Source organism: Poecile atricapillus, chromosome 13 (genome assembly GCF_030490865.1).
Source record: "Poecile atricapillus isolate bPoeAtr1 chromosome 13, bPoeAtr1.hap1, whole genome shotgun sequence".
Taxonomy (NCBI): domain Eukaryota; kingdom Metazoa; phylum Chordata; class Aves; order Passeriformes; family Paridae; genus Poecile; species Poecile atricapillus.
Genome location: NC_081261.1, coordinates 3331782 through 3358015, shown reverse-complemented (window position 1 = coordinate 3358015; position 26234 = coordinate 3331782). Strand labels below are relative to the sequence as shown.

Genomic DNA, 26234 nt, shown 5'->3' with positions numbered 1-26234 from the left:
GCCTCCTCTGTGGTTTAACCCAGCCGTGGAACCCCCCCAGCCCTCGTCCCGAGCACCAGGACCACGCTGTACAAACCCACAGCCACCTTTATTCACCCCACAGTGCTCAGCATCCCCCCTTCAGTCCTCTCGGCAGAGTCCCCGGAAACAGCCCCCGGGCAGAGGGACAGGGACCTGCCCCGGCCCCGCAGGGCACAGCCCGGGCCCGGCTCTTCACAGCGGCAGGGGAAGGGCCAACACCTCCTCCAGGCACTCGTCGTAGGCCTCCTGGTACTCCTCGTGGGGCTTGATCATGATGACACAGGTCGGGCGCTTGGAGCCGGCGGCAGCTCCCAGGTCCTGCGGGAGCAGAGGGAGGCCATGGGGTGCCAGGTCCGAGGTGAGAGCTCGGGACCAGCTCACTGCAGGCCCTGGTTTAATGCAGGGAAGCTCTGCCTGTCCAGCCCATCACCCCAAGCCCTCTGCACTCCTCCTGGGTTCATGAACCTTTTTCCCAGCTTGTCTCCTACAAGCTGCAAACTGGGGTGGCAGAAGGGACTGGCACCTGGCTCATGTGCCATAATTCTTCCCCAGACTGGGTCTGCAGAGCTGTCTGCACCAGGGCTGAAGCTCCAAAGACACCGCCTGCCCCTCCACCTCCCTGTCTACAAAAGAGCCGACGCCACCTCAGAGAAGCCTGGCAAAGATGTGCTGGCTCTGTCCTGGAGCTGCTGCAGGAAACAGTTTTGTGATCCCACTCCTACACTTCCCCCCTGTCCCTTCTGTGCCTTAGTCAGGGACAAGCACCGAGTTCTTTACTCGGGCACCGGATCTGCATCTCCCCAGGAAGGATCTGGTCACAGCCCGGGCTCCTCATCAGCAGGAGCCCAGCCCCGGCACTCACTGTTTTGGAAGGGACGTATGCGTACGGGAGGCTCCTGTCCTCGCACATGATGGGGATGTGGCAGTAGACATCGATGGGCATCGTGTCTCCGGCCAGCACCGTGATCCTGCAGGGACAGCCGTGTCAGCGCCCGGGCCAAGGGGCCCTGCCGGCCCAAGGGGCCAGGGCACCACTTACCCCTTCTCGCCCTTGTTGATGAACTTCTGCACCTCTTTCACCCCGCGCCGGACCTGCTTCTGCTTGGTCGCTGCAAGAGAAGCACGGCGTGAGGGGCAGAGCGAGAACCGCAGCGTGGGGCCCGCGCCCCAGCCATGTCCCGGCCCCTCCCCACCCGCGCCGCACGCCACCGCCGCCAGACCTTTCCTGATGCACTTGAGGAGCTTTCGCGTGAGCTTGCGGGACGCGAGCGGCTGCGCGATGGGGTTCAGGAAGTCGAGCTGCTCCCGGTACGAGAGCTCCGGTGCCGCCTCCGCCTCGGCCGCCTCCTCCGGCTTCTCCCGCGCCATGGCCGCACCGCGCCGCTTCCGCTTCCGGGGCGCGCGCCGCGCCGCGCGCGGGACACAACCCCCCTAGCTCTCCGCCAGCCAATCGGCAACCGCGCTGGCACTGACAGACAGCCAGGATGGCCAATGGCAAGCGGCGTTTGTACCGACCGCCGGCCACGCGCTCCGTCCCGCGTTTCCCGGCCCCGGTCCCAGTTCTGTTCCCGGTCCCAGTTCTGTTCCCAGCACCAGTTCCACTTCTGGACCCCTTCCAATCCCAGTCCCAGTCTCAGTGTCAAGCAGGCCGGGACAAGCTTCAACACGGGCCTTTATTGGGTGTGGTCAGTGCCGGTAACGCTGGACCCACCCGACCCAACAGAACAGCACAACAACCGCAACACGGGAACGCTGCCGTGCCCGGTGTGCAGCCAGCCACCCTCACGGGCTGTGCCCGCTTCATCCACCTGCCCGCACACAGCGTTCTCTCCCTTGCTTTTCATCCCAGGGAAGTCTCCCTGCGGGGCTACGTCGCTGCTGTTCCCAAAAAGAATGGAGGCTTCCAACGTGGTACCCTCCCCAAAACTGATTTGAATCAACCCAGCAGCCAGCACTGGGGATAATGAGGTCTACCCAGCACATCCCCTGAGCCCAGGAGATGCCCTGACCCACAGGGACAACGCTGCTCCAGCTGAGAGAGGCCTCAGGCAGGGCTGGTTACCTTCTGCCTCACTCCAGCCTGTCCCTGGACAACAGCAGCGCTTCAGCCAGGACCTGCAGCTGCTCCAAGACCTCTCGCTGCATCTCCACAGCCACGTGGAACACGCGGTGGTCGGAGCTGTTGTACATCACGGCGTTCTGGAACATGAGCATCAGGTCACACTGGAACTGCATCACGGACTGGATGTGTCCCTTTGTCAGCCTCCTCTTTATGCTGGATAAATCCATGGGTCTACAAAAGACACAGAGAAGAAGAATGAAACTGAAACCCAGGCCAGGCATCCTTTGGGATCTGCATGAATGTGCTTGTTCTCATTTCAGGGTGGCCCTGAAAGTACAGCTATTTTCAATCAATTTTATTGCTCAAGACACACAGTGGGGAGTGAGAAAGGCTTTTTTTCCAAGCCAGACAAACCAAAAGTGAGTTCAGCCAATGCGACACTTGCTATCCAATCAACTTGGCAGGTCATTAGCAGTCACCTCTGGAAAAAATGGGATGCTGAGCTCCAGAGAAGGCAAGCAGTAATTAGTCTTCAGGAAGTCAGTCCAGGTCTTAGTGGAGAAAGGAAAGTTACTAAAATAGGTATCTATTAAACCTCCTAAAGATCGAATGGTGCCACCAGCAAAAATAGCAGTGCTGGTAAGGGGAACATGATAGGGAATAAATATTACTTCCCTTATTTTGACAGAATGGGAAAATGAATGGCTGCAGAGAGGACAACTGTGACCAGAATAGAACATGATTCAGCTCTGAAAAAATGCCATTAATCTCTCTGGGAAATATTCTTATGACCCACTTCTGTGCTGAGAGTGAAACATCTGGGGCGCTCGCAGCGGGTGAGGAGGGGGCATCTCCTGAGGCACATTCCAGACATGGGGAGAAGGGACAGCTGAGCTGCAGGGCCTGGATCCCCTGCCCAGGGACCGTCCCTGGGATATGCCAGCCATGCAATGCCTGCACAGGGCAGGCACAATTCCCACCAGCCCCAGAGTCAGTGCAAGCTTCCAGGTTCTAATTACCCAGAAGGGAGTTTTACTCAAAGAAATCAGTGGGAGATGCTGGTGACAGCCAAACTCTGGAAAAGGAGGAAGGAAACCATCCCACTGGCCCTTTGGAAACCAGAGAAGGCAGAAAACAACCAGAGAGAAATCAGCCAGCGAGCACTTCCTCCACAAACTCACCTCTTTACCACATCCTTGTATCCAGGGGCTTGTTTCTCTGACACTGGCTTCAGGAACGGGCTGCTGAACCTACAGGGACAAGGACAAAGAATGTTCTCTGCCTGCCCCTGCACCAAAAAATATGGAGCAGGGCTTGTCTCTCCCTGCTGGGGGCCACAGCCAGTGTTGTGCCAGCTGTGTAGGAAGCAGCATTTGGGCTCTGCCACTTTAAGCAGAGGAAATCAATATGCAGTGTTCTGTGCAGCTCTGCAGCAGGCAGCTGTTCCCAAAGTCCTGGGGAGACGGGCCAGCCCCTGGGAGGGGAGGACCAGGCCTGGTGACACAGGAGCTGGGACTCAGGGCAGTGTGTTCAGGACATGCTGATGCAGCCCTCTGTTCCCACGTACCTGTGGCTGGCTATCATCCTCCAGATGGACAGGAGCCTTTTTTTGAGGATCAGGTGCTGGAGGGGGGTATTCCAGCTTGGCTGCAGCCTGTGGAGTGAAGATACTGCCAGATCATCATACTTGAGACAAAGTAGGAGGTGACACTTCTGCTGGCTCCCACCACATCCAGGTGGATGAAGCTACAAAAAGCCTGAGTGTGATGGTGGGAGTGTTCTGCATCAGAAAGCAAAAGTGAACATCCAGAATGCAGGAAGATGCAGGACAAGAGGTAAAAGCAAAGCTGAGATAAAGAGCAGCACCAAACTGGATAGAAAACCTCAAGCTGCTCTGCAGTTCAGAATTCACTGAGGTGTTTTTTATGAAGTTTCTCTTCCTAAAACCCCATGTTTTTTTCTTTGAAAAGCAGTCCAAATGATCACACACGTGGCAGAGCCTGCATCTGACTGGCACACCTGCAGCTGCTCAAAGGGGGTTGGTAATGCTGGGCTGTGAATTGTCTGACAGAACCCGATGTCCAGCTCACACCAGGCCTACTTGACTTGAGAAAACATGTATTTTCCATTTAATCTCGTATTTAATCTCTACTCTTCTCACTTCATCTTAGGGTGAATGCCCTATAATACCAGAAAATCCAGAGATAGCACAAGTTACCTCCTTCCCTCCTGCTCTGCTTGGCTGCCTCTCCTTCCTGGATATGTCCTGTGCCATGCACTTGTTCTCACGTGTGACAAGGGAAATGGCTCTGTTCTGCAGAACCAGCTACTTACAGGTGTGTGTTGGGAGAGCCTGTGGAGTCCAGCACTGGGGCTGCAGAGCTGTTGTCACTGTTATCTTCATCCAGGGCCTGAGCACTCATCTCTGGTGGATGCAGCTCATCTAAAGGTGGTTCTCCAGGTGTCTCTTGAGTCTTGCCCTGAAGAGCACAGAGGATACATCTAAAAAGGCAGCACATTATCTGAAACCTTTATCTAGAAGCCAGCCTGCTGCATATCCCTTCCCTGAATCCTGGCTCAGCTGGGAGCTTGGTTGCTCTGTTACTCAGAGGATGCTGTTTGACCTCACTCAGACCTTCCCAGCAAGAGCTGTGTCTGATCTCTTGGACGGCATCCACCCCTGGCTGACACAAACCCTGTGGAGCTGAGTGGTGCCCAGTGTTGTGTCTGTCTGCTCTCTGGGAAGAGTCATGGATGTAGAGAGGACAGTCAGGAGCTGAGGTAAGACTGCCTCAGGCTTGTTAAAGCTCCAGATGTAGATAACAGGAACCCCTAGAGTTCAACAAGGTTGTTTCCTCACAAACTCCCACGTTAAAATGACATGGAATAGACTCAGCCAGGAAGGAGAGTGGTGCTGTGGTTGTAGTGGTTTTCCAGTAAAATGCTCAGTGGGATTTCATGCAGGAGCACCTCAGAATCCTCAACAGATGTGAAGCATGAGCAGACTTCTCAGAAAGAAACTGGACACTGTGCTGAGTTTGGCTGTGACCACTGGGAGAACTGTGAGGGAGTTGCTGGGAATAAAAGCAGTTGAGAGCAGAGTAGCTGCTGGGAATACACTGTCCTGGCTGAACAGGTGAAATCCTGGAGGTTACGTGTCTCCAGTGTCCCGAGTTTGCAAGAGAACAGGTGTGGAAAAACAGCCCTGTTCCTCCACCACTGTGTTAATTTCCCAGGAATACCCAGCAGGCTGGTGCGAGCCCACAGCCCCCAAACACGGGACTGATGCAAACCCAAGCTAGACAGTGCCTGCTTCCAAGACATGACAGTCCCCAGGGGCAGATGGTTATTGCTGGCACAGCCACGTGGGCCTGAAACCAGCCAAGCTGTGCTGCAAAACACAGCAATTAGAACCAGGCAAGTATTCCAACCTTGCCTAAAACCTGAGAGCAGCCTGCCAGCTCTCATGAGTCACCTTTACACTGCCAAGGAGCAATTCCTCCAACTCACATCTGAGGGTTTCATCTGTAACAAGCTTCCTGTTTATAAAAATACACAGCCATACATAAAAAACACCCTTCCCTCATACATTTCTTCTGTGTTCCCTTCCTGAGCGTTTTGTCTCCCCTCTCAGAACCTCAGGCTCCCCCATCTGTTCTAGAGCTGGTTTCCTTCACTGTTTCATCTCTCATCCAGGGCTAGAGGCTCTTTTAGGACCACCACTCTTCTACCTCTCTTCCCAGGGAGTGCTCTTTCTCATCTTTTGCCAGGATGTGTAGTTGACTTTCCTCTGCTCCCGAGACTGCTGTTCCTGTGGTCTTTTCCTGGCACCTCACTTCTCCCCCGTCACTCTGCTTCCCCGAGCCACAATAATCCCACGGAGTCTGCGATGACTCTTTGCTGCTAATGCAGAAAGATTCCAACATCTGGGTTACCTGCAAGACAGTGATTTATTACTTCAAGTTGTGAAGGCAAAAGGAAGAAGAAATAAACAGCAGAGATGCTATTTTTGCAATCACTCACGAACTCCTTTCCATTTTTAGGAATCCTTGCAAAATCTGATGAAGCCCTGTGTTATTATTACAGTGTCAGTTCTCTGACATTTCTGTGCTTAAGGGCGAGCTGTGTTTTGGCAAAGCACCTGCCTGGGTGCAATGTGAGCTCTGAATGGGAGGAAAGGCTGGGCTGGGGAAAAGTGAACCCAGAGCTTCTGCTGTGCCTCCAATCTGTTTCTGTTTGTATGGATGGTCCCAGCCCTGAAAAGCCCAATGTTTCAGGAAGGCCTGAACTTGCTGCCCACCTTCCTGTAATCCAAACAGCCCTACCTCCAAGAGGAACCGGAAAAGACTGTCGCTTTCACATGGCTTCACTGCCTTGTGGTAATCTTCACTATCATCCTTCCAGAGCGGCTCACTCAGCTCCATTTCAAGGTCTGTCTCTTGGCTGCTCCCCTCTAGCTTCCCCATGGCCAGCTCTTCAGTGTTTCTCCAGCTCCTCACATCCAGATCCAAGCTTGAATCCCAGTCAGGAAGAGACTGGAAATCACTGTTCTCTGACTTGATGGGAGATTCCAACTCAGACTGCCAGGCATGGCCCATCTGCAAACAATGAAAAGACAATGAAACAATGAAACAATGAAGAAATGTATCCTGATCCAGAACTGCCAAGCCCAGCTCATTTCTGGACACACTTGGAGGGCCACAGCATGGGAAGGACTCTGAAGTGAGCAGCCTACACCTGAGCTCACCACACAGCACATGGCAGGGCTGCAGCTCTGCAACACAAACTGCTGCTTCAGAGCAACTGAATTTCAGGTTTTCTGGTGCTTTTGCTGTGCTCTCTCTCTGCTCCATTCAGTAGGCCACTCTGCTGAGGGCATGCTGAGCTGTCTGGGAGCATGTGGCTTTGCTGATGCTCCATATTTAAGGTGCTGAAGGCATCCAGCAAGCTCAGACCAAGTCCTGCTGGGGCTCCTCAGTTGCTGAGTGCTGGGAACAACTGGTGACTCCAAGGACAACTCACTGAAATTCCACTTGTTGAGAACTTCTTATACTGGAGATAACTTAGTACAAACCTTACAGACACAGTTTTGAAAGTGACAGGTGTGATTTATCTGGATGGTGATACCTCATGCCGGAGGAATTATAACCACACAGTCACACACCGACAGTTCTATACATTGCAGAAAAGTTAAAGCATTAAGGAAGAAACCACTCATTTAATCTCTGTTGATTAGTCCATGCCTACATGTCTTCTACTCCATGAAAGCACTCTGAGTCCTCTAAGCCTGGGGAATTGATTGCAGTCACAGTACAAAAGTAAAAGATGTTACAAAATCTGCGTCTTGCCACTGAATGGAGCTGCCTGGATGCTGCACCTATGGAGAATTCTATGCATTAATTAACACTGTCTTTAGAGCCTTCAGTTAATTATGTACAACCCAATTTTTTCACAAGTTTTGAACAAGCATATTTCTCACTGATTGTCTTTTCCATTCTCAGGACTGCTAGCACAATTCCAAATTCAGCTTATAGTGCATAACTGGGAGAAATACAGAATCCACTGGGTCTGGGATGAGAAAACAGCTTTGCTTATTTTGTCAACTTGCAAGCAGAGTTGGGATCTGAAAGCCTGTCCTTCCAAAACCTCTTTCAAAGTTCTCTTCAGTGGCAGCAGATGAAATTTGATGAGGTAAGAGATAGTATTACCTGCTCTCAGCTTCCAGGTGAGGGAGTTGGGCAAACTGAGATTCCATCTGAAGAGAAACCCTGTGCCTGGAGCTCTCTCCTGCAGCCTCAGCAGAGCTGCCACACGCAGAGGCACGGAAAAGCCTCAGCCCTGGGTAATCTGATCACTTGTGATCATCTTTCTGTGCTCCCCGAGGGATAAATGCTGAAAATCAGGAAGTCCTGGGAACTTGGGCATAAGATTAAAAAGATCTTCAGCCTTATGCTCAGTTTCACCAAATCTTGGAAGACTCAAGATGCCAGAGAGCAGAACAGTTAGTGCAAGACATGATGAGTGAAATAATCACAGACAGCTCAGCTCTACCCATTTCCGGACAAAATGACACAGACTTGAACTTTTAATTAAGAATTGCCTGACAGTTCTTAATTATGTTGGCTACAGAAGTCACTAGCAAGGAACCTCTCTCAGACTGGAAAGTTTTAGTTCGCTTTGCAGGGATCAGACACTGCACAACCCTTGCTGTTCTGGGAAAAAGCTGTTAGAAATCAAAAAGACAGCCTTTAAAAAGAACTTACATGTCAAAACAAGAAAAATGATAAAAGCCTGAATTCTAATAAACGAAATGCAGAATCCACATAAAGTAGGCAAAAAAGAAAAGAAAACGAGAACAATTTGCTAAAGACATAAAAGCAAATAAAAACAAAAAACCTCATCAAAAACATCAGACGCAGGGAGCTGCCAGATGATCAGTGGGGATGACACACGATCAGTGCCAAACATCTCAGTGGAAAATAGGGCCAGTTGGAAAAACCAAATTAATCATCATTATCAGCAGTTGCCACAGAGGAGCTCACACGAGACCTTCTCTTGGGATGGGTCTGAGAGACGATTTCTAATTAAAATGTCAACAGGGGAGATTTTAGAACAATTTGAGGGAGTGAATAAACCTTAGAACCCATTGGGATTCATTTGTGAGCCCTAAAGCAGCTTAAATATAACGTGACTGAGCCTATGCTGTGTAAGTTGTCATTTAAGAAGAAAACCAGAAAGGGATGACAGTTTTATCTGTCTGTAAAAGGGTGGGTGCTGGGAGATGCAGCACAGTAAAACATCAGCCCTGTACTAGACAGATTTGAACAAAGTATTAGGAAGAAGAGAATTAATAAGTAGTCAGAGCATGAGATGATGAATTGGGAAAGAGGGAATGAGGCTCCGTAGAGAAAATCATATTTAAAGCTCTTAAACATCATTAAAGACTATTAAAATGTCATGGGACAAGAGAAAAGGCTGAGAGAAAAATACCTGGTTTAGAGAAGAAACCAAGGGTAGGAAGGAAGAGCAATGCTTGCCATGATGAAAGCAAGTTACCAGAGGGTCTGATAAAGGTCTTCTCCTGTGCTGCACCTTCAGTTTTCCAGCAGAGACAATGGCAGGACAGAGGTATTACAGAGAAATGGAGCCAGACTCTTCTCAGTGCCCAGCAGTGAAAGGAGACAGAGACAAGTTGCACCACAGGAAATTCTGACTGGGTATAAGGTAAATATTTGAAGCTGGCCCTGCTCTGAGCAGCTGAATGAAGGAAAGGAATGCACAGAGGTTCTTTCCAACTTAGAATCATGGAAAGAGGTTGGGTTGGGAGGGACCTTTAGAGGCTGTCTGGGTCCAGCCCCCCTGCCATAGGCAGGGACACCTTCCACTATCCCAAGTTGCTCAGTCTCATCCAACTTGGCCTTCAACACTTGCAGGGATGGGGTATCCACAGCTTCTCTGGATAACCTGTGCCAGGGCCTCACCACACTCATTGTAAAAAAATCTTCATCCAGTCTAAGTAGGGCTTTTAGTTTAGAACCATTACCTTGTCCTGTCACAACAGGCAATGCTAAAATGTTTGTCCCTAACTGAAAACACTCCATAAAATGCATGAAAAAGACCCTGTTAACTTTTTGTGCTATGAACTGAGAACAATAAAAATTCAAACCAGAAATTTGCCCCCAGGTTTAGCAGTGAAGGACAACCAATCACCAATCCAAAGGAGTTTCAGCATTTCCACATCAGTAAGGTGACTCTTGGTGAAAATTCACCTCAGCAATACATGGGACTTGACACAGCAGGCATGGCCAACTTCAACACTGAACTTGTGAAAATTGAGAGCCCTTACTGGATAAGGCAACAATGCCTCTGGTCTTAATCCCAGTGACTCAGTTTCCTGAAACCTGTCTACCAGAAAGCTGCACCCTGGACATGTTGTACAGAGTGCAGAGCACTCCCAGCTGCTGCAACAATCAAGGATGGTGTCATTTTGTTGTTTTTCTTTCACCCATGAAAGGTTGTGTGGGCAGAAAACATGCAAGTTTCATCTCAGGTCATATGAGCAGAAAAAGTGACTTGGAAATTCTCGCAGAGAACTTAAACCATCATGTTGCTGAGGAAAAGGACAGTAATTCCCAGTAGAAACAGCACACAAGCTCCGACGTGAAACCAAGTACTGGCAATCCTGCCTACGGGTGCTGGGATCACAGATTTTCACTCTGACTAGTGCAGCCTCCACAGAGCTCTGGGGAAACAATGTCAAGTCCTTTTCAATGCATTTTCTCCTAAGGCTCCAACAAGACTGCGGTATTTAACTTCTCAAGGTTTGATCTCCAGTGTCACCACAGCAGTGCTGTATCCTCACACACTCAAGCAGGGAATCTTCCTCTCCTTCCAAGCACTGTGCAGCATTCCCGTGATTTATGGATTGTCTCTAACATCAGAGCTCTGCCATTCATGTGTGCTATAGGGATAACTGGAAGAGAATTGTATTTGCAGATATTCCAGGTGGGGATCCAGGCTTGTACAACAGGGTTCCTCCCTGCAGATGCTCAGTACACTGGACACAGGTTTGTTCCCAGATTTTAATATACATCACATTTACACATCACTAGTAAAAATCTGTACACTTCACATTACAGTACATACGAGCCACCAGTTGCTAGCTAACACCAGAACACTGATGAAGCCCAAGACAACTGCCCTAAAACAGGCAGGGGGGCCGGTCTTCCCCTCTGGGGAAGTTTCTTTGGGTTACACATTCTGACAAGACACTGCCGTCCAGAAGGGCAAGCAAAGGTGGTGAACCAGGTCCCAGAAATGGACCTGCAGCTTTTCCTCCTCCTCCAACAGCTGTTAAGAGCTGTCTGCTTGTACTCCAGCTCCGAATGCCTGGGATTCCGCCGGGATTTTGTGTCTTCAGCATCATTTCTTCATCTTCATGTCGGCCTCGATGGCGCAGCGCCGCCCTCTGGTGCCTCCGTCCTGCTCACAAGGCAAACACACACAGTTACACAACCCCACAGGAACGTCCCTCCGGCACAGGGCAGGGAGGGAGGGAGGGAGGGAGGGAATTCTGCATCTGGCAACAACTTTTCATGCCTTCCCATCAGGACAAAGGGAAGCTGTCCCTGCCAAGGCCTGCCTGCAGACCTACCTAAAGTTGGATCTGGACACAGCAGGGTGCTGGGCTTGGCAGCATCTCTGCACTGCTGAAGCCAGGGTAGAGAAGCAATACCTCTGGCCCGGAGAATGCATAGAGTGCAGGCTTTCTCCGAAGCAGCAGATTCTAGCTTAAGGTGGGAAAAGGAAAACTGCTGACTAACCTACCTGATTAGCTGCTGATCCCTATGGGAAGTGCTCCTCCAGCTGAGTGACCCTGGCACTAGGCTCCCTAGATCCTCCACACAGCTCTTTTCCACAAGCAGGTGAGCTGAGAGCTTCCTCTGATCCGCTGCCCTCTCTGGCTGATCTGCTGCCTCTCCCGGAGTACTCCTCTGTCTTTAGATACATGTGAGATACATCTTCCTCCTCTCTTTCCTCACAGTGACTCAGAGACTAGGGGTTTCCCAGAGGGAATAATTTTCCAAACACTTCCAGATGACCACAGGCACAGAGCAAGATATTTCTGCAGAGTCTTATTTACTTTCTGAACCAGGAACGGATAAAGGACACACAGCTGACTCCTCATTCTCCCAAGACCTTTTGTACTGCCTCGGACGTGTGGAAGGGGCAGCTGTATAAACATGAGAGATGTAGGAACTACAGGACTGCACCAATTGGTTTGTCTTCCCACTTACATGGAAAGAAAGCAGGAGAGAAGTCATGGAAAAAAGCAAAAGCAGATGACAAAACAAAAACACTTGGAACCAGAAGAAAAGACTGAAGCCCCACCCGCTCACCCATTTTGAGAATAAGGGACTGAGATGTCTCTTCTCAGATCACAGTGGTGCAGCCCCCAAGTCAAACACACCCTGCTGCAGTGCTAAGGATGCTGTGACAGTGCAGTGATCACCCAGACAAGGAGCAGAGCACCTGGCAGCAGTAATGCAGAACCTGCTGGAGCCTTTCAATACTTACAAAGAGAGAGAGAAGGAAGGCAGGAGAGCCCATTGGGACACTGTCCTGTTAAAAGGCCAAACAGAAGGACTTATCAGGCATCAGCTACGGAAATGCACACACCACACAGAAGCACTGAGCCCACACACGAGCATAGAGGAATATGTGCCCCACTCCCCTTCCTGCAGGGTGTCAGTCTTATGCAGCAGGAACATAAAAACAGACAAAAAGAGGGATACTGCGAGAGCCAGAATGCCAGGAAAGGGATATTCCCTCCACAGCCACAGCAAGTTTTTCTGGTCTACCAAACAATTCCTGCTTGGTGCAGCTGTCACTAGAACTAAGCAGGCGGTCCCTGCTGTCACAGTGTTGTGTGCACCAGAGAGTACCTGAGATCACTTCATCATGTGTCTTTACAGAAGAAAAAAACCACAAACAAACCTTCATTGCTTAGATCAGTGTGGAATTCAAAGGTTCTCCGGTGTATTTTACACAGCAAACCAGAGGTGACTGATTCTCTAGCTCTAAAAACCTGACTAGAAAGTGAAGGATATGGCAATTCCCTTCACCTTTCTGCCATACCAGAGAATCACAGAATCTGTGGAGTTGGAGGAGAACCACACGGATCACTGAGTCCAACTCCCTGCCCTGCAGGCCCATCCCCAAGAGTCACACCATGTGCCTGAGAGTATTCACACCTCAATACTCTGTTCATTTCCCTGCAGTTTTTATCACTTGTTTTTAAAAACAGATAATAGAAGTATTTGGATTACAGGAAAAAAACTCAAGAGACCTGTCTCTGGAATGCTGTACAGTTCCAGAATCGAAATCTAATCAATAGGTATATTTATAGAAAATTTGTTCACATGAAGATGCTGGTGTGGGTATTTGGTGTGGGAACTTCATGCAGTATCTTGGGATTCTTCAGAAGATCCCAAGTGCCCTTGCACAGGGTGCAGCATTCTCACCTTCTCCGAAGCATCCTGCTTGCGAGTGGAGTCTCGCCCCCGCAGGCTCTTTGCACTGATCCCTGACTCTGATGTTTGCATCATCAGTTGTGTGGCCAGAAATTGCTGCAAGGAAACCACACTCTGTTAAGATAGTCAGGCAAAACAAGCTCAGTAAGTGCATGTCAGTTAACTATCACAGACCACAGGCCGGGAATGATTGGGTCAGAGGCAGTTTCAGTTCCTTGTGTGCTGCTCAGAATAAGTTCCTCAATTTACCTCAGAAGCCACAAGTCCTGAGGAACTACAAAACCCCAATTCAAACTCTGTTAGCCCTGCCAGCTGGGACATTCTGCTTCAAAGGATATTTTAAATAGCATAAATTGACAGGGCAGTTTCATGTGCACTCTATATCAACATAAACCAGCACAGCCACCCAAAGAAGCCGTTGCGTCCCCTGTCATTCACCGTTCTTGTTGCTTGCTTCTGTTCCTGAACCACACCCTGGTTCTTGCTGGCCTAAGCATTTCCCTGAAGGAAATTACATTTGAAATTGGTCTGGGATGAACATATAAAAAATTTTGCTGTGTTACTTTTAACTCGCCCACAATCTAGTTCAACATAAACACCTCAGCTGCCATGACAGAGAGAAGCAGGGGAGGACAGGACCCACTGCATTCAAACCATTCAAACACACTGAGAGTGAAACCGTGGTCTTACAGCCAGATCTGTGGAGAGAGGAAGATGCTCTGTCCTGTGCTGGCCTCAGCGCAGTACTTTACCTGGATCTGCTCCAGGACATCTCTCTGCATCTCCACAGCCATGTGGTACACATCATGGTCAGAGCTGTTGTACATCACTGCATTCTGAAACATCAGCATAATATCCCGCTGGAACTCAGCTGTGGTTCGGATCAGCCCGTTCTCAATGTTCTTTTTGATGGTAGATAAATCCATTGGCCTGTGAAAGAAATGCAGGCAAAATTGCAACAGAAATGCTTAATTCTTCCCCATCTCCTTTGGAAACAGCCCTGGGTCTGTAATGTGTTTAGTTACAGCCTATTTCATTTAGCTGAACAAGTTCTCCCCCCATGGGCTGTGCTCCCCAGCTCCAAGGCCTGGGTCAGAAGACAAAAGGTGTCCAGCAGTTACCTGGAATAGTAACAACAGCCTCAGAGATCTCTCAGGAGAAGCATTTGCCTTCTCCAGGCACCACTGACAGAGATACTAAGGAGCTAGAGCTGCAGCCACTGAACTTGAATTGTTTACAAGAGATTTCAGCAGCTAGCAGGGGATTCTGGTAACTCTTCCAGAAAAGACCACCATCTAGGACAGCAAAAAATGTTGACTAAAGAAGAGCTTTTAGGAATTCAAAAGGTTAAATCCTAATCTTAGATAGAAACTGGGAGAAACAGATCAGTTTCACCTTACTGATAAAATGTTCTGTGTAACTCAGCGTACTTCACACAAAGTCAGGACTGTGTACAGGCATGTGCCTGTTACTGATGATGACTCTTGTCTTGGGGAAACCTGCTTCTGACTGAATCATGTCAGAAAAAGAATACTTTTCCAAGTCTGAACAGCAGGCAAAAACTACATTGTTCCTGCCAGAAATCCCTACAAATATGCAAACATACAGAGTTATAGTGACAGAAGACTGCTGAGACTTACCTCTGCACGATGCTGTGGTAGCCTGGTGCTATGTCATCAGTTACAGGCTGTAAGAAGACATTGGCATACCTACAGAGAGAAAGAGTCCACTCAGTGCCTGTACTTGCTGGTAAATATTTGTTTCATGCTGTCCTGTTTATTTGTCTGTAACAATGATTCATCATCTCCTAAGAGAGATAAGCCTCTGAGATGGGAGAGTGGAGACTTGTCTAGGATTAGTCACTTCTTTCTGCCAAACATCAAACTCACCTGTGATTAGCTGCTGCTCTCCAAACCAGCATGATGGCTTTCTTCCAGATCTTCTGAGCCTGTATTGCTTCCTGGTCCTCACTGCACACTGAGCTGTGAAGAGAAGAATGTAATTCCTTCAGGAGTCTGATCACTGCTTCTGAGCAGAAAACTCATGGTTTGTTTTGTCCTTGACATGCCCACGCTAATCCACACCAAAGACAGAAGGAAAAAAGTGGGAGCTGGTACTGGAGTGCTGTCTGCACACTTGCCATTGCAAGCAAGAACCAAACAAAAATCTACAAATTCTCCCTTGGGACCCACTCAGCAAACCAGAAATGGGAATCCTCCATTCCCTGTGTGCCCTGACACTCACAACTGCGAGGAGGCCGGGCTGCTGGGGATGGAGTCGGCGAGCGTGTGGGACTGCAAGGGCGCGTTGTGGACGCTGAAGCCGTCATCGCTCTCGCTCACGGGGGGCTCGTTATCCATCTCTGAGAGATACCCCTCACCCTGGTCTTCTTCTTTGGGTTCCTCCAAACTGGCAGCCTCACTGGCACCATCCTCATCATCCTCCTCACCCTGCCCATCCTGAAACACAGAGTCCATCAGCTGGCACAGCCAGCTACAGCAGCCACTCAGCACCTCCAAAGCAACTATGGTTCTGTGAGCAAAGTGATTTTCTTGTGAGATTGCTGACAACTGTACAGGCACTTCCACAAAATCCCAGTCTCTCCAGCTTGCCCTGCTTCTCCCCACAGACCCAGAAGCACATAAACAAACACCTTTACATTCTGAAGCAATTTCCCCTTCAGCTGCAGACTGCTCACTTCCCAGTGCAGAAAGCTGAACACAAGCTTTGCCTTTCAGCAGGCAGCAGTAGCAAGATGATGCTAATAAACTCAAGATGACTAAAACCAACTGGGAATTACCTTCATCTGACTCCTAAACAGGGCTTGGGCCTCCTCCTTCATTGACTCTGTAAAAGAAAGAAATGCAGAGAGATTGATTCTCCTAAGCAGCCTTTCCTACAAAAGCTCCTGCACCAATGCCTACTGTCCTGCAGTAATTAACACTTCCTACAGGTATCTTTTCTCCCTCCTCCCCAAAAAAACCTGAACCAGATAACTAACAACTATCCAGCTAATAATGTCGCATGTAAAAGATTTCCTAGCTGAATTAAGTTACCTGACAGCTCAAATTTGTGCTGAACATCAGCCTGTGAGGAGTCTTCACTCACATTTGGGACTTGTGGAGGGGATGAATCATCATCAGGTGGGGTCTGGAGGGAAGAGAAATGCACAAATCTAGATGTTTGTGTCAGCTTACTTCAGTGAAGGTGTGGGCACATCTCACTCACTCTAACCTAACTCCAGGCAGTGAGGTTCTCTGAGCACCTTCCCAGCAGCAATTCTGCACATGGATGGGGGAGATACACAAAAGTACTGCCTAAAGCAGAGCTGCTCTGCACATCAGCAGCCTGACTCCCAGGAAAACAGCCAGTCACATTCACTGAAGGGTCACTTCAACCCAGCACTCATCCTTCCTCTAAACTTTGCTCCTACCTGCCACAACTGCTCCTCTCTTTCCCCACACCAGTTCCAGACAGCCTCTGTGACCACATACCTCTGTCTTCACTGGATTGAGCACTGCGTCTTCTCCCTGGGATGACTCTATCTTGATTTCAGAAGTCTCTCCTGATGTTACAGCTGCTCTTTGATCTTCCTCTATCTCTTGGTTTCTAAGCTCTGGTGTTTCTGTCACTCTTGCAGTTGCTGGTATGGTTTCTTCAGGGCCCAGCTGACTCTGGTCCTGCTCTGCAAGTTCAGTCTTTATTTCTGGCCCCAGCTCATTGATACCCATTAGGTCTCGAATTCCCTTTGCCTCTGGTTCCTCACACTCCAATCTCTCCTGCTTCACAGTCACAGACACTTGTGGCATCTGGGCTTGTTTCTCATGCTCCTGACGAATTGAATGTTCCCACGGGCCAGGAAGAGTCTGAGGGTCATCGGTATCTTCGCAGAAAGAAGACAGAGCAGCTTCAACAACTGCTGCATCCAGGACTTCAGGGTGGTCATCTACCTTTATTGTCAAAACAAACACATGGCAGTGCAGGCCGAGGTCAGAAAGAGGGATTAAAGAGAAGCTCATGTTATTTGGTACTGAGACAACTGTGGAAATCCCAGTCTACTCTGTTTACAGAGTTGCCATTTGCAGCAAGATTTGTATCACTCCCTGGGGGAGTTTCTCCTGAAGCTTCAGTTTCTGAAATACGGCACTCCTAGAACGGATTCTGTGAGCAGTGCTCATCTGTCTGCCAGAGACGTGACCCAAACTCTACCCTCCAAGGAAGAAAGACATTTCTTTTTTGTACTCTGAAAAGGAGCACCAGTGTCAGACATGCAGCAGTGGTGTCCTTTCCTATTGATCTGGAAAATGATGGTGAGAATGGGAATTCTGGAATTGTTATTTCTCGGTTGTTTAAATTAAATTGGTCAACAGCAATCATTTGAGATTAACCCAACTGAATGTGGAGCAAAAGGCACTGGCATTCTGCTTTCCCCATTTACCTTGTCCTCAATGATGGCTATAATATTTCCAACCGTATCGAAGTCCAGCTCTTCCCCCGTATAGGACACTGCAATATCCATTTTTTCAGCCAGATCCAGATCTTCTTTCCCATCCATGCAGTGATCTTTGGAAGATCCTGCAGTGTTGCCAGCCCCAGAACCCAGGCAGTCTTTCTTGATGGAATCAATGATCATTGATATTTCACTGCTGTCCATGGACACTGTTACAGTATGGGAATCAGACACTGCCTCCATGGAAACACAGGCTTCTGGCTGGCTCACTGCACAAGGATGAGAGGGACAGTCAGAGACCAAGCTGGAGAAGTCCCCACATAAACAAACACTGCAGTGGGTAAGACCAAGCACCAACCACAAGTATCCCAGGCCCACCCACCCCACCACAGCTTAGATTAACAAAAGGCAAATATGGGTTTGCTTTCCCACAGGAGAGATTCCAACCCTTGAACCACAGTCCAGCAAATCACCAGCACTCCCACCCCCACCCAGCAAACCCTGTTTAAAACCATCTGTTTACTCCAGAACCCAGCCATAACCATCCTTTTTGGCCAGGATGGTGAGTCTGAGGTGATAAAACCCAGCTGAGAGCTCGCAGGGCGCTGATCCCACGGGAAGTTCTGCTTTCCAGCAGGACGTGACCTCTGAGTGCGTAGCTCAGGAACGCACCTGTGGCTATGCTTTCTGGAGCTGCAGCTGGTGGCACAACGGCTGGTGCTGACAGCGTGGGCATCATGACAATAGTGGCCTGGGACACAGGCTCTACGGGGGGTGGCAGGAGCTTAGCTGGAGGCTCGCTGGCAACAGCGGAGAAGGAAGCAAGAGGTGAGGTGAACTGTGCAGGACCAGCTTCTAAAAGCCGGGAAAGCGTAGGAGCACCTAACAGAGAGTAGAAGGGAAAAGCACATGAGCAAGAAGCAGCCACCACTCAAGTCCACAAAGCCACCAATGGGCTCTTCACTGTCTGGTGGCTTCTTCTGGGAAAAGACATGGAAAGATAACTGGAAAGAGTCCCAAAAGCTGTACAGAGAACCTGCACCAAAAAACGCATGACTCCTGTTGTGTGTGCAGTCTGAGGCGGAATCATGCAGCCACGGAACACTGCACTCACTGTAAGGGCTGGACAGACTAAGCAACACATGCACAGAGATGCCCTTCCAAAGGCTCATCCCAAAACAATTATGGGAAATCTGAAAAACAGTGCTGAGAGAACACACAAAGTAAGCCAAGACACACAGTTGTCACAGGAGCTGGGAGGGAGCGGAGGGGATCTCTTTGCAGGTTTTTCCTGGAGAATTCCTCTTATATCAAAGGTTGCCATTCATTTTAGCTGTAACTTCCAGTCTGAATTTAGTGAACTGTGTTCAGAAATTTAGTGAATTTAGTTAATTAGGTCTGGACCAAATTAACAGGTCTTAAAAAACCAGATGTGGATAAGGAAAGAAAGATTACTTGTATGGAATTCTATATGAATAAATTCTCAGTTGCAGACAATGTGATTAAATCACTGGTTCGCAAGAGCTGAGAAAAAAAAAACTTTAGGCAGGTTGTTCTGAAAAAGCCCAATGCAGAGTCCTGCACTGTCCCCCTTACCCCCACTCTGTGGAACTTCCTCTTGAACTCAGTGGTCTAACTCTCAACAGACCTTTAAGATACAGTAGAGGGAAGGCACATGAGTTCTCCAGATCCACAGGGAGCTGTGTTTTAACACACTGGGGATCAGATCTAGACCATTTTTTCCTCGACTCCGTGTGAACAAACCCTTTCTTTCTACACTCAAATCCTGGCTATCAGCCAGTATCAAACCCAGAAAACCAGACTGCATAATCAGGACTGAATCAAGCCAAATTGTTTCAGTCACTCTTTTAAGGGTTAGGGTCTTCTTAAGAAGTAGGGGTGAGATGGACAGGGGTCCATCTCCACAGAAATAGGAATACAACTCATAGAGAATCCCCCAAACCAGCCAGGTAGACATCATCTTTCTCCCAAGAAAGTTCACAGAACAGTCTGAAGGCACACCTTAAGGGAGAACTGTACAGGGAGAGGCCCGAGTTACCTGAAGCAGCCGGAGATGCAGGGACAGCACCAGGTGCCGACTGCATTTCCCCACTGTGCAGCACTGGAAGGACACTTCCTACCTCCAGCAGCACTCCAGAGCTGTTCATGTGACCAGAAGCCACTGCCATTTCATTTTCACCGACCTGTCAAAGGAGGATGAGACTGAAGTTCCTGGAGATACCACCACACCAGTGATTCTCTGCCAGATGTGAACCTCCATGAACAGGACCAGCATCTGCTGTCCCAGCATTTCTTCTGCACTTTTTGTTCAGGTTAGTCCCTGCCTGAGGCCCCTCATACAAGTGCAAAACATGACAGTCTGAAACTGTTGCTGTTCCTCAGCTGTCACACAGCAGCAGTGCCACCTTCCTTTGAGGTGAGGCCGAGTGCATCATTTGCTCCATCCCAGTCCTTCTGCTCAAGGACCTCACAATCCTCTACACATATGAGTCTCTCTACACCCTGAGATGGCACAGAAACATCCCTTGTTTTTAACTAAGAGAAGCAGAAGTACCAAGATGGAAAGTAACTTGATCAAGGTCACACAGTGAACCTGTGGTAGACCCTGAAACAGATGCAAACCAATCCTGTTCCTACAAAGAAAACTCAGCCTTACACAGCCATTATCTTTCCCTGCTCCACTTTATGTTACATCCTGCAAACACAAAATCCACGGAACATTTACCCAAGCTAACAAATAGAAAAAAACCTAAATCTGACTACAATGAAGAAAAGTCAATAGCAACACACCTACTCCACCACAAAAGCACTAACCCAGGGAGTCTGTGTCACAAGCAGGCTGATGGCTGCTGTTCTCAGACTGGGCTCTGAACAGTGTCAGCATCTCCTAAGACTTCCTGAGTCACTAACAGCACAGGTGGGCTCTCATTACAGTGATTTTAGTAACTGTCTACAATTAGGAGAAAACTGAAGCATTTCTATACAGATCATAAATGCCATTCAAGGATTCCCTACTCTTGTGCTAAGACACATTAAGAATATTGAAACACAACTTCTGACAAGGTGTAAAGAATTGTGAGCCCAGTGTAGGAATCACCAGGAACAGCTCCATGGAGGCTGAGGGGGATGATGCTGACTAACAAGTTCCCTCCCCTGAGGAGAACAATTTCCTCTAGCAAACCCTGCAACTCCAACTCCTTATGACTGAGGGGACAGCCAGTCCTACGTGCTGCACAAGCCCTGCAGTCCTGCTGGGAAAGGGGCTCACCTCTGCAGCTCACAGGGGTATTTATACCTCTCAGATTATCACTTCTGCTGAGACTCTCACAAAACTGCACATTTTTAAAAATTCTTTCCAGATCCCCCTTTTTCAGTGGGAGAGTCTGGAGCAACTTGTTTGTGTGCTTGCATATATGAGCAGAGAGCTCCATACCAGCCTGGGGCTTGTGGGCAGGAGACTGCCCTTCTTCAGCAGCTCTGAGAGCAGAGGGGAAGGAGGCGGAGTTGCTTTTTGTCCTAGCATCTTTTTCTGGGGTGAATCATCAGTGACTGGGGTCATGGGGGCATCCAGGGGAGCAGAGCCTGGAGGGGTGTCAGGGATTCCAATGAAGGAGGCAACTGGGGTGCTGGGCAATGTCCCTGGCGTGACCTGAGAAAGAGAAAAACCACACTGTTCAAAGCCACACTCCACCACACGGACCAGCCCCGCTTGCTGCTTCCCCCAAGAGCATTGATCCAGCACACCACAGACACCTACTCCATTCACTCGCTGCCCCTACTCCAGGCATGTGCTTTCACCCTTTCCCTGCCCTGCAGAGCCATTTCCCAGGCACTCACAGACTGCCTGGCCAACCCACTGATGCCCCTACACGGCCTTTGATCCAGGCACCGGATCACCACAGACAGGGAAAAGGACATGGATCTCGAGCAGCACTGTCACCAACCACACTACAGCACCTGAAGTCTGCAAAGCAAGGCAAGGGCTTCTCCCCAGGCCCCTTCTCTGTGGTGGATGTAGAGCCCCATGTCCCAAGCTGGGCTTCCCTCCTACCCGGAGAAGGCTCCTTACCCCTGGACTGGCCTCATCCCCAGCGGGCTGGGACAGATCTCCGAGGGAATAATCCCCGCCCGGGGAGGTGGAGCCAGCAGGAGAACGAACCATCACCCCCGTGAGCCTTCGAGGTGGGTTCTTAATGGCCTGGCGAGCTGGAAGAGAACAGAAATTAAAGTGAGATTCCATGACTCCATCGTGGACAGTCCCCAGGAGTTACCTCTGACTTTATCCTGAAGAACTTTAAGAGAACAATTTATGTCATAGGAATTTCTTGCACCCCACTAGGCTCAGTTCCCAGATAATACTAACTTTAGGTAATGCACTTCAGCTGCAGGTTTCTCTAGCAGTTGGGTATTCACCACCTCCCACCACCAAATTAAAGAGTTATGAAGAACTGAACATTCAGAATAAAAGCCTCTACCTTTTACCTTCAGTGACCAGGGGAAATTAGTGACATTCTAACAGAGAACTCTTTACCAATCCTGCTTTCCACTTGGATACACCTTTCCTGAAAATTTTGTTCCTTTTTCAGAAACCTCTGCCTTTTATCCTGTTACAAATATAATGCTGGAAAGAGAATACAACCTCTTTCTCCAACTCTAGGGTCAAGGAATTCCTCCTGCAGGTCTTAACAAGACTTCAGTATTTTCTTAATGCTCTTATAAATATATGCATTGGTCTGAGGAAAATGAAGGCAGCTCATTTCCATCTTACCCTGATAAGCAGCATCTGTAGCCTTCCTCTTGACTTCTGCCTCCTCTTCTTCCATTTTTTTCTTTCTGTATTAAAAACAAAAACCTCTGTTACAGGGTGTCTCAGTTCCTTTTAATTCCCCCTTCAAAATGAGTTTTACTAATGCCCACCCTGTTATCTCCAGACAACATCAAACCACTCCTGTGGACTCAGGCTCAAATCCCCCAAGACAAGCAGCAGAGCCAGAGAATGACACAATGGGCTGGAAATTTCACTTCCAGATGATTGTAAAATGAAGGCAGCAAACATGGTTCTGCAAGCCATGGCCAAGCTTTTTACTGAGCAACTCCAAAGGATGCTCCACACCAGCTGGTATCCCCTAGTCTGAGCTAAGTCCCCCCTCAGAGGCCAAAGCATCAGCCCAGCTGCCCCATTTCTCTTAACCCAAACAATGTGGAGCAAGAGATGCTGGACAGAGTGTCAGGAAACTACAATCTCAGAAGAAATAATTCAATAACCCACATCATGATCTCATTGCACAGCTCCTCCAGTCTGTTATCCATGTGTCCGGCCTGGATCAGCTCTGCATCCTTCTTGAGTTGTCTGAAATCATAAAATCTTTTTAATTTCTGATCACTGAACTGGACACCTTAAGCAGCATTTTCACCCCAATCACCATCCCACTTAGACTACTTTTTTCAGGACAGGACTCTCAGATGTGCAACATTTTAACACTTCTGTCATGTACCTGTATTTTTCCTGTGTTTCTTTAATAATTTTCTTCAACTCCTCAACCCGCTCTGCAGTCAGTTTCCGCACAATAACATCTTCCACAGTTTCCACAACTTCTCCCTTCTCACCACGTTTCCTTCTACAGAATAAGACAAAACAAAAACTCAGACACAAACCACACCAGCTCTCTCTTCTTTCATAAAAGGCTCCTCTCTGTCATTCGTGACATGCTCATGCCAAAAAAATCAACCTCCTCCAATTCCCTTAAATTATATTGAACAATGTTCAATACAACCACAATGCTCAAACAATCTCTTCAGCAAATTTTTGCTAATTCACCTAGTGTTAAAATCTTCAAGAACAGATCAAAGATGCAAGAACACTAAAAATTCTCCACCTGAAAATAATCCTTCCTTCAAGAGGAAATTCTTTTCTCCCCAGGAAGAAACATTTATTTTTTTCTTCACTAACTCTACTAAGTCCTTTGATTTTGTAACTCCAGTGCTGAAGATCATTCACAAACAAATCAGTCACACACAAATATTACTTTTAAACATTCTGTCTTTAAGTTTATATAATTTGAAGTCCCCAAACAAAATGCCTAGAATTAGAAGAGTAAATAACTGAGATCCCAGAGCTGTAGTAATAACACTGATAAGAAAACTGTAAGAAACCACTGCAAAATAGTGACAAATACAAAACATCTCCCTTCTCACTCTGTCTCTTTTCTGCCCCTATTCTGAGTGATAAATTTATTATAAAGCTTCTGATCAGTAAGATCAATAACACGCAGTGTTTTATTCCAGCCAAATAAATATTATCTTTCCCACCTGACAAACCCTGATCCCACTGTCCCACAACAGCTATTCCATCTGAATTTTCTCATTCTGAAATTCTCCTTTTAGGAGGAGGGAGAAAAGTAATTTAACAGTGACAAGGACTTTGCTGTAAGAACCCACAAGTGCCCCCTCAGCTGCTGCAGGCTGTGCTGGGGTCAGGCTTTGTACTCACTTAGGGGTCTCCGTGGTCTCCAAGAGCTCTGAGTACTGAGATGCACAGTGCTGAGAAGAAAAAGAGGAAGTCAGAGGACAGTTTGCTTGCTCAAACAGCAGGACACACCAAAATATATGGACATGCACAAATTCCTGAGGCAAGGAACTTCACAGCTCAATCACATGGCTAGTGAAGAATCTCTCTAGTTAGTCTTATTTGATAACTGTGTACTGGATAAAGTACTGAACAATTAATCCTTAATTCATCCTCAATATGGCATTTCTGATTGTGCAGAGGTTTGGTGTCCAAGATTCAAATGTGTCTTACCTTTTGGGAAAACCAGTCAGGTGGGCGTCCTGGCTCTGCAAAAGGTTTGATGGCTCTGCTGACTGAGACCCTGTGGGAGGGAAATGGCAAGTCACCACCAACTTACCTTCTCCCCCCACCAACATGCAGAGAACAGATGAAAACCTCTCTTAACATCATTGTATAACCCTGCTAAACATGATAAACTCACCAAGGAGTTGTACAAGTCTAAAAAATATTTGCCTGCTTCTAATAAACAGCAACTTCACTCCTTTGCTTTGAAAAGCAAGTTTCTTGCATCTGGTTACATGATTACATTTCCACAAAACCCTTACTTTAGTGAGGAGAAAAAAACAGTAAAACAGAGCTATAGGTTCAGTGCACACAAATCTGTTACCAAATATCTTTGTTGTCCACAACTCACCTCATCTAATTATGAACACAGAATCATAGAACGGGTTGGGAAGGATCTTAAAGATCATCTTGTTCCAACCTGCTGCCATGGGCAGGGACATCTTCCACTATCCCAGGTTGCTCCAAGCCCTATCCAACCTGCACATGGACACTTCCAGGGATGGGGAGCCACAGCTTCTCTGGGCAACCTGTGCCAGTGCCTCACCACCCTCACAGTAAAGAATTTTTTCCTAATCTCCAACCTAACCCTCCCTCTGTCAGTCTGAAGCCATTCCCCCTTGTCCTGACACTTCATGTCCTTGTGCAAAGTCCCTCTCTCTCATCAAAGCTCTCATCACTATTTTGATTAACACACCTCTACTTTCACACAGTAGTTATGAAGGCAACAAAATGCCTGTCCAGGTCCACCTTCAACAACTCTTACACCCCATCTTTGTTCTGAACAGAGGCAGCGGGGTGAGCCCCGTGCCGTGCCCCGGTGCTCTGCACAATCCGCCCGCCTTCCCCGTACCAGTTCTGGTCGCCGCTGCGCATGACGGAGGATGCCAGGCAGAGCTTCTCGCGGATGGACCAGGGCTCGGTGGGGCCGGCGCTCAGGAGCTTGTGCTCTGCGGGACAGGGCAGGAGTGCGCGGGGGCAGCGCCCGGGCACACCGGGACTCGAACCCGCGGTTCCCACGGCTGGTCCCGCCCCTCCCGTGCTCTTTGGCCCCGCTCCTCCCCGAGCCCATTGGCCCCGCCCCGCCCGCCCCACCGTCGGCTCTTCCCGGGATGGTGCTTCGCAACCGCTCCGTTCTCCTCGGGCCATTCCCCTGCCTCTTCTCCTCCCCAGCCCCGCCGCCGCTCGCTCCCCACCGCATCTCCCACCCAGCCTCGCACTCACTCCCCGGCCCCGCCGCCATCTTCCCCGCCCGGCCCTGAGGGCGACAGGGGTGGCACCGCGCGCAAAGCCCGCCGGGAGGCGGCCGGGCCACGCCCCCCGCCGTGTGCGCGCGCGCAGGCGGCCGGTTGTCCGGGTCCCGCCCCTTCTTCCCTAACGGTGGGCGCTGATTGGCCGCGGGGCGCGCGTGCCGGGCTCTCATTGGCGGAGCGGGCGGGCGGCGAGGTTTGAAACGCCGAGCATCGGCGAGGGGCGGCGAGAAGGGCGGTCGGGCTGGAGCGGTGAGAGGGGTGGCTGGCGGTGGGTCCCTGTGCGTGCGGCCAGGTCTCGCCTGGTGCTCGCGTGTGTGTGGGTGGTGTGGAACTGCGTGTTTGGGGGTGTCCCATGTGGAGGTTGGTGTATGCGTTAGGTCTGTTTGGTACCGTGTGTTAGAGGGCTGTAGAGGTGGTCTGTGTGCGTGAAGGAATCCTTTGTGGTGTCCCTATGTCCAGGAGGTGGGTTTGGAGTCCTGAGCACTGTTTGTGTGTGCACGGGCTGTGGCCGGGGTCCTGTGTGGTTTCCCTGTGTGCAGGGAGT

General features: G+C 49.2%; 3 protein-coding genes across 4 annotated transcripts; all 3 read right to left on the bottom strand.

Moving 5' to 3' along the window:
• Positions 1-67: 67 nt before the first annotated feature.
• On the bottom strand, positions 68-1421 carry NHP2 (NHP2 ribonucleoprotein). Its single transcript, XM_058848676.1, has 4 exons — positions 1242-1421; positions 1061-1130; positions 884-989; positions 68-339 (listed from the first exon to the last, which is right to left on the bottom strand). The coding sequence occupies exons 1-4, from the start codon at positions 1387-1389 to the stop codon at positions 214-216; spliced, it is 450 nt and encodes a 149-aa protein (XP_058704659.1). The 5' UTR covers positions 1390-1421; the 3' UTR covers positions 68-213.
• A 31-nt stretch (positions 1422-1452) lies between these two features.
• On the bottom strand, positions 1453-4618 carry LOC131583991 (bromodomain-containing protein 8-like). The gene is made up of 5 exons (XM_058848675.1): positions 4418-4618; positions 3651-3737; positions 3265-3333; positions 2084-2314; positions 1453-1483 (listed from the first exon to the last, which is right to left on the bottom strand). The coding sequence occupies exons 1-4, from the start codon at positions 4600-4602 to the stop codon at positions 2092-2094; spliced, it is 564 nt and encodes a 187-aa protein (XP_058704658.1). The 5' UTR covers positions 4603-4618; the 3' UTR covers positions 1453-1483; positions 2084-2091.
• Positions 4619-10657: 6039 nt separating this feature from the next.
• BRD8 (bromodomain containing 8) lies at positions 10658-25744 on the bottom strand. 2 transcript variants are annotated; one of them, XR_009278636.1, is made up of 22 exons: positions 25662-25744; positions 25291-25387; positions 24387-24456; positions 24078-24127; positions 23083-23205; positions 22857-22937; positions 22356-22420; positions 21657-21793; positions 19626-19770; positions 18239-18448; positions 17555-17835; positions 16611-17066; positions 16173-16266; positions 15917-15963; positions 15361-15575; positions 15006-15098; positions 14757-14825; positions 13869-14046; positions 13108-13212; positions 12161-12205; positions 11411-11816; positions 10658-11065 (listed from the first exon to the last, which is right to left on the bottom strand). XR_009278636.1 is itself a non-coding variant. In XM_058848673.1 (21 exons), the coding sequence occupies exons 1-21, from the start codon at positions 25678-25680 to the stop codon at positions 11006-11008; spliced, it is 2811 nt and encodes a 936-aa protein (XP_058704656.1). In that variant the 5' UTR covers positions 25681-25744; the 3' UTR covers positions 10658-11005. The 2 variants fall into 2 exon arrangements, 1 of the variants encoding a protein (XP_058704656.1); XM_058848673.1 differs by lacking the exons at positions 11411-11816; positions 12161-12205 and adding an exon at positions 21021-21236.
• Positions 25745-26234: the final 490 nt, after the last annotated feature.

Bases quoted from the DNA above. Each gene is read 5' to 3' on its own strand.
- BRD8 (XM_058848673.1), bottom strand. The intron at 24,457-25,290 runs GTACGGGGAAGG...TCCCTCCCACAG, and splicing joins CGCAGCGGCGACCAGAACTG to GGTCTCAGTCAGCAGAGCCA. The intron at 22,421-22,856 runs GTGGGTTATTGA...TTTTTAATACAG, and splicing joins CTGTGCAATGAGATCATGAT to AAAGAAAAAAATGGAAGAAG.
- NHP2 (XM_058848676.1), bottom strand. From the start codon at position 1,389: ATGGCGCGGGAGAAGCCGGAGGAGGCGGCCGAGGCGGAGGCGGCACCG. The intron at 990-1,060 runs GTAAGTGGTGCC...CTGTCCCTGCAG, and splicing joins ATCAACAAGGGCGAGAAGGG to GATCACGGTGCTGGCCGGAG. The intron at 340-883 runs GTGAGTGCCGGG...CTGCTCCCGCAG, and splicing joins CATACGTCCCTTCCAAAACA to GACCTGGGAGCTGCCGCCGG.
- LOC131583991 (XM_058848675.1), bottom strand. From the start codon at position 4,602: ATGTGCTGCCTTTTTAGATGTATCCTCTGTGCTCTTCAGGGCAAGACT. The intron at 3,738-4,417 runs GTAAGTAGCTGG...TTCACTCCACAG, and splicing joins GGCTCTCCCAACACACACCT to GCTGCAGCCAAGCTGGAATA. The intron at 3,334-3,650 runs GTACGTGGGAAC...TTGTCCCTGTAG, and splicing joins AGGATGATAGCCAGCCACAG to GTTCAGCAGCCCGTTCCTGA.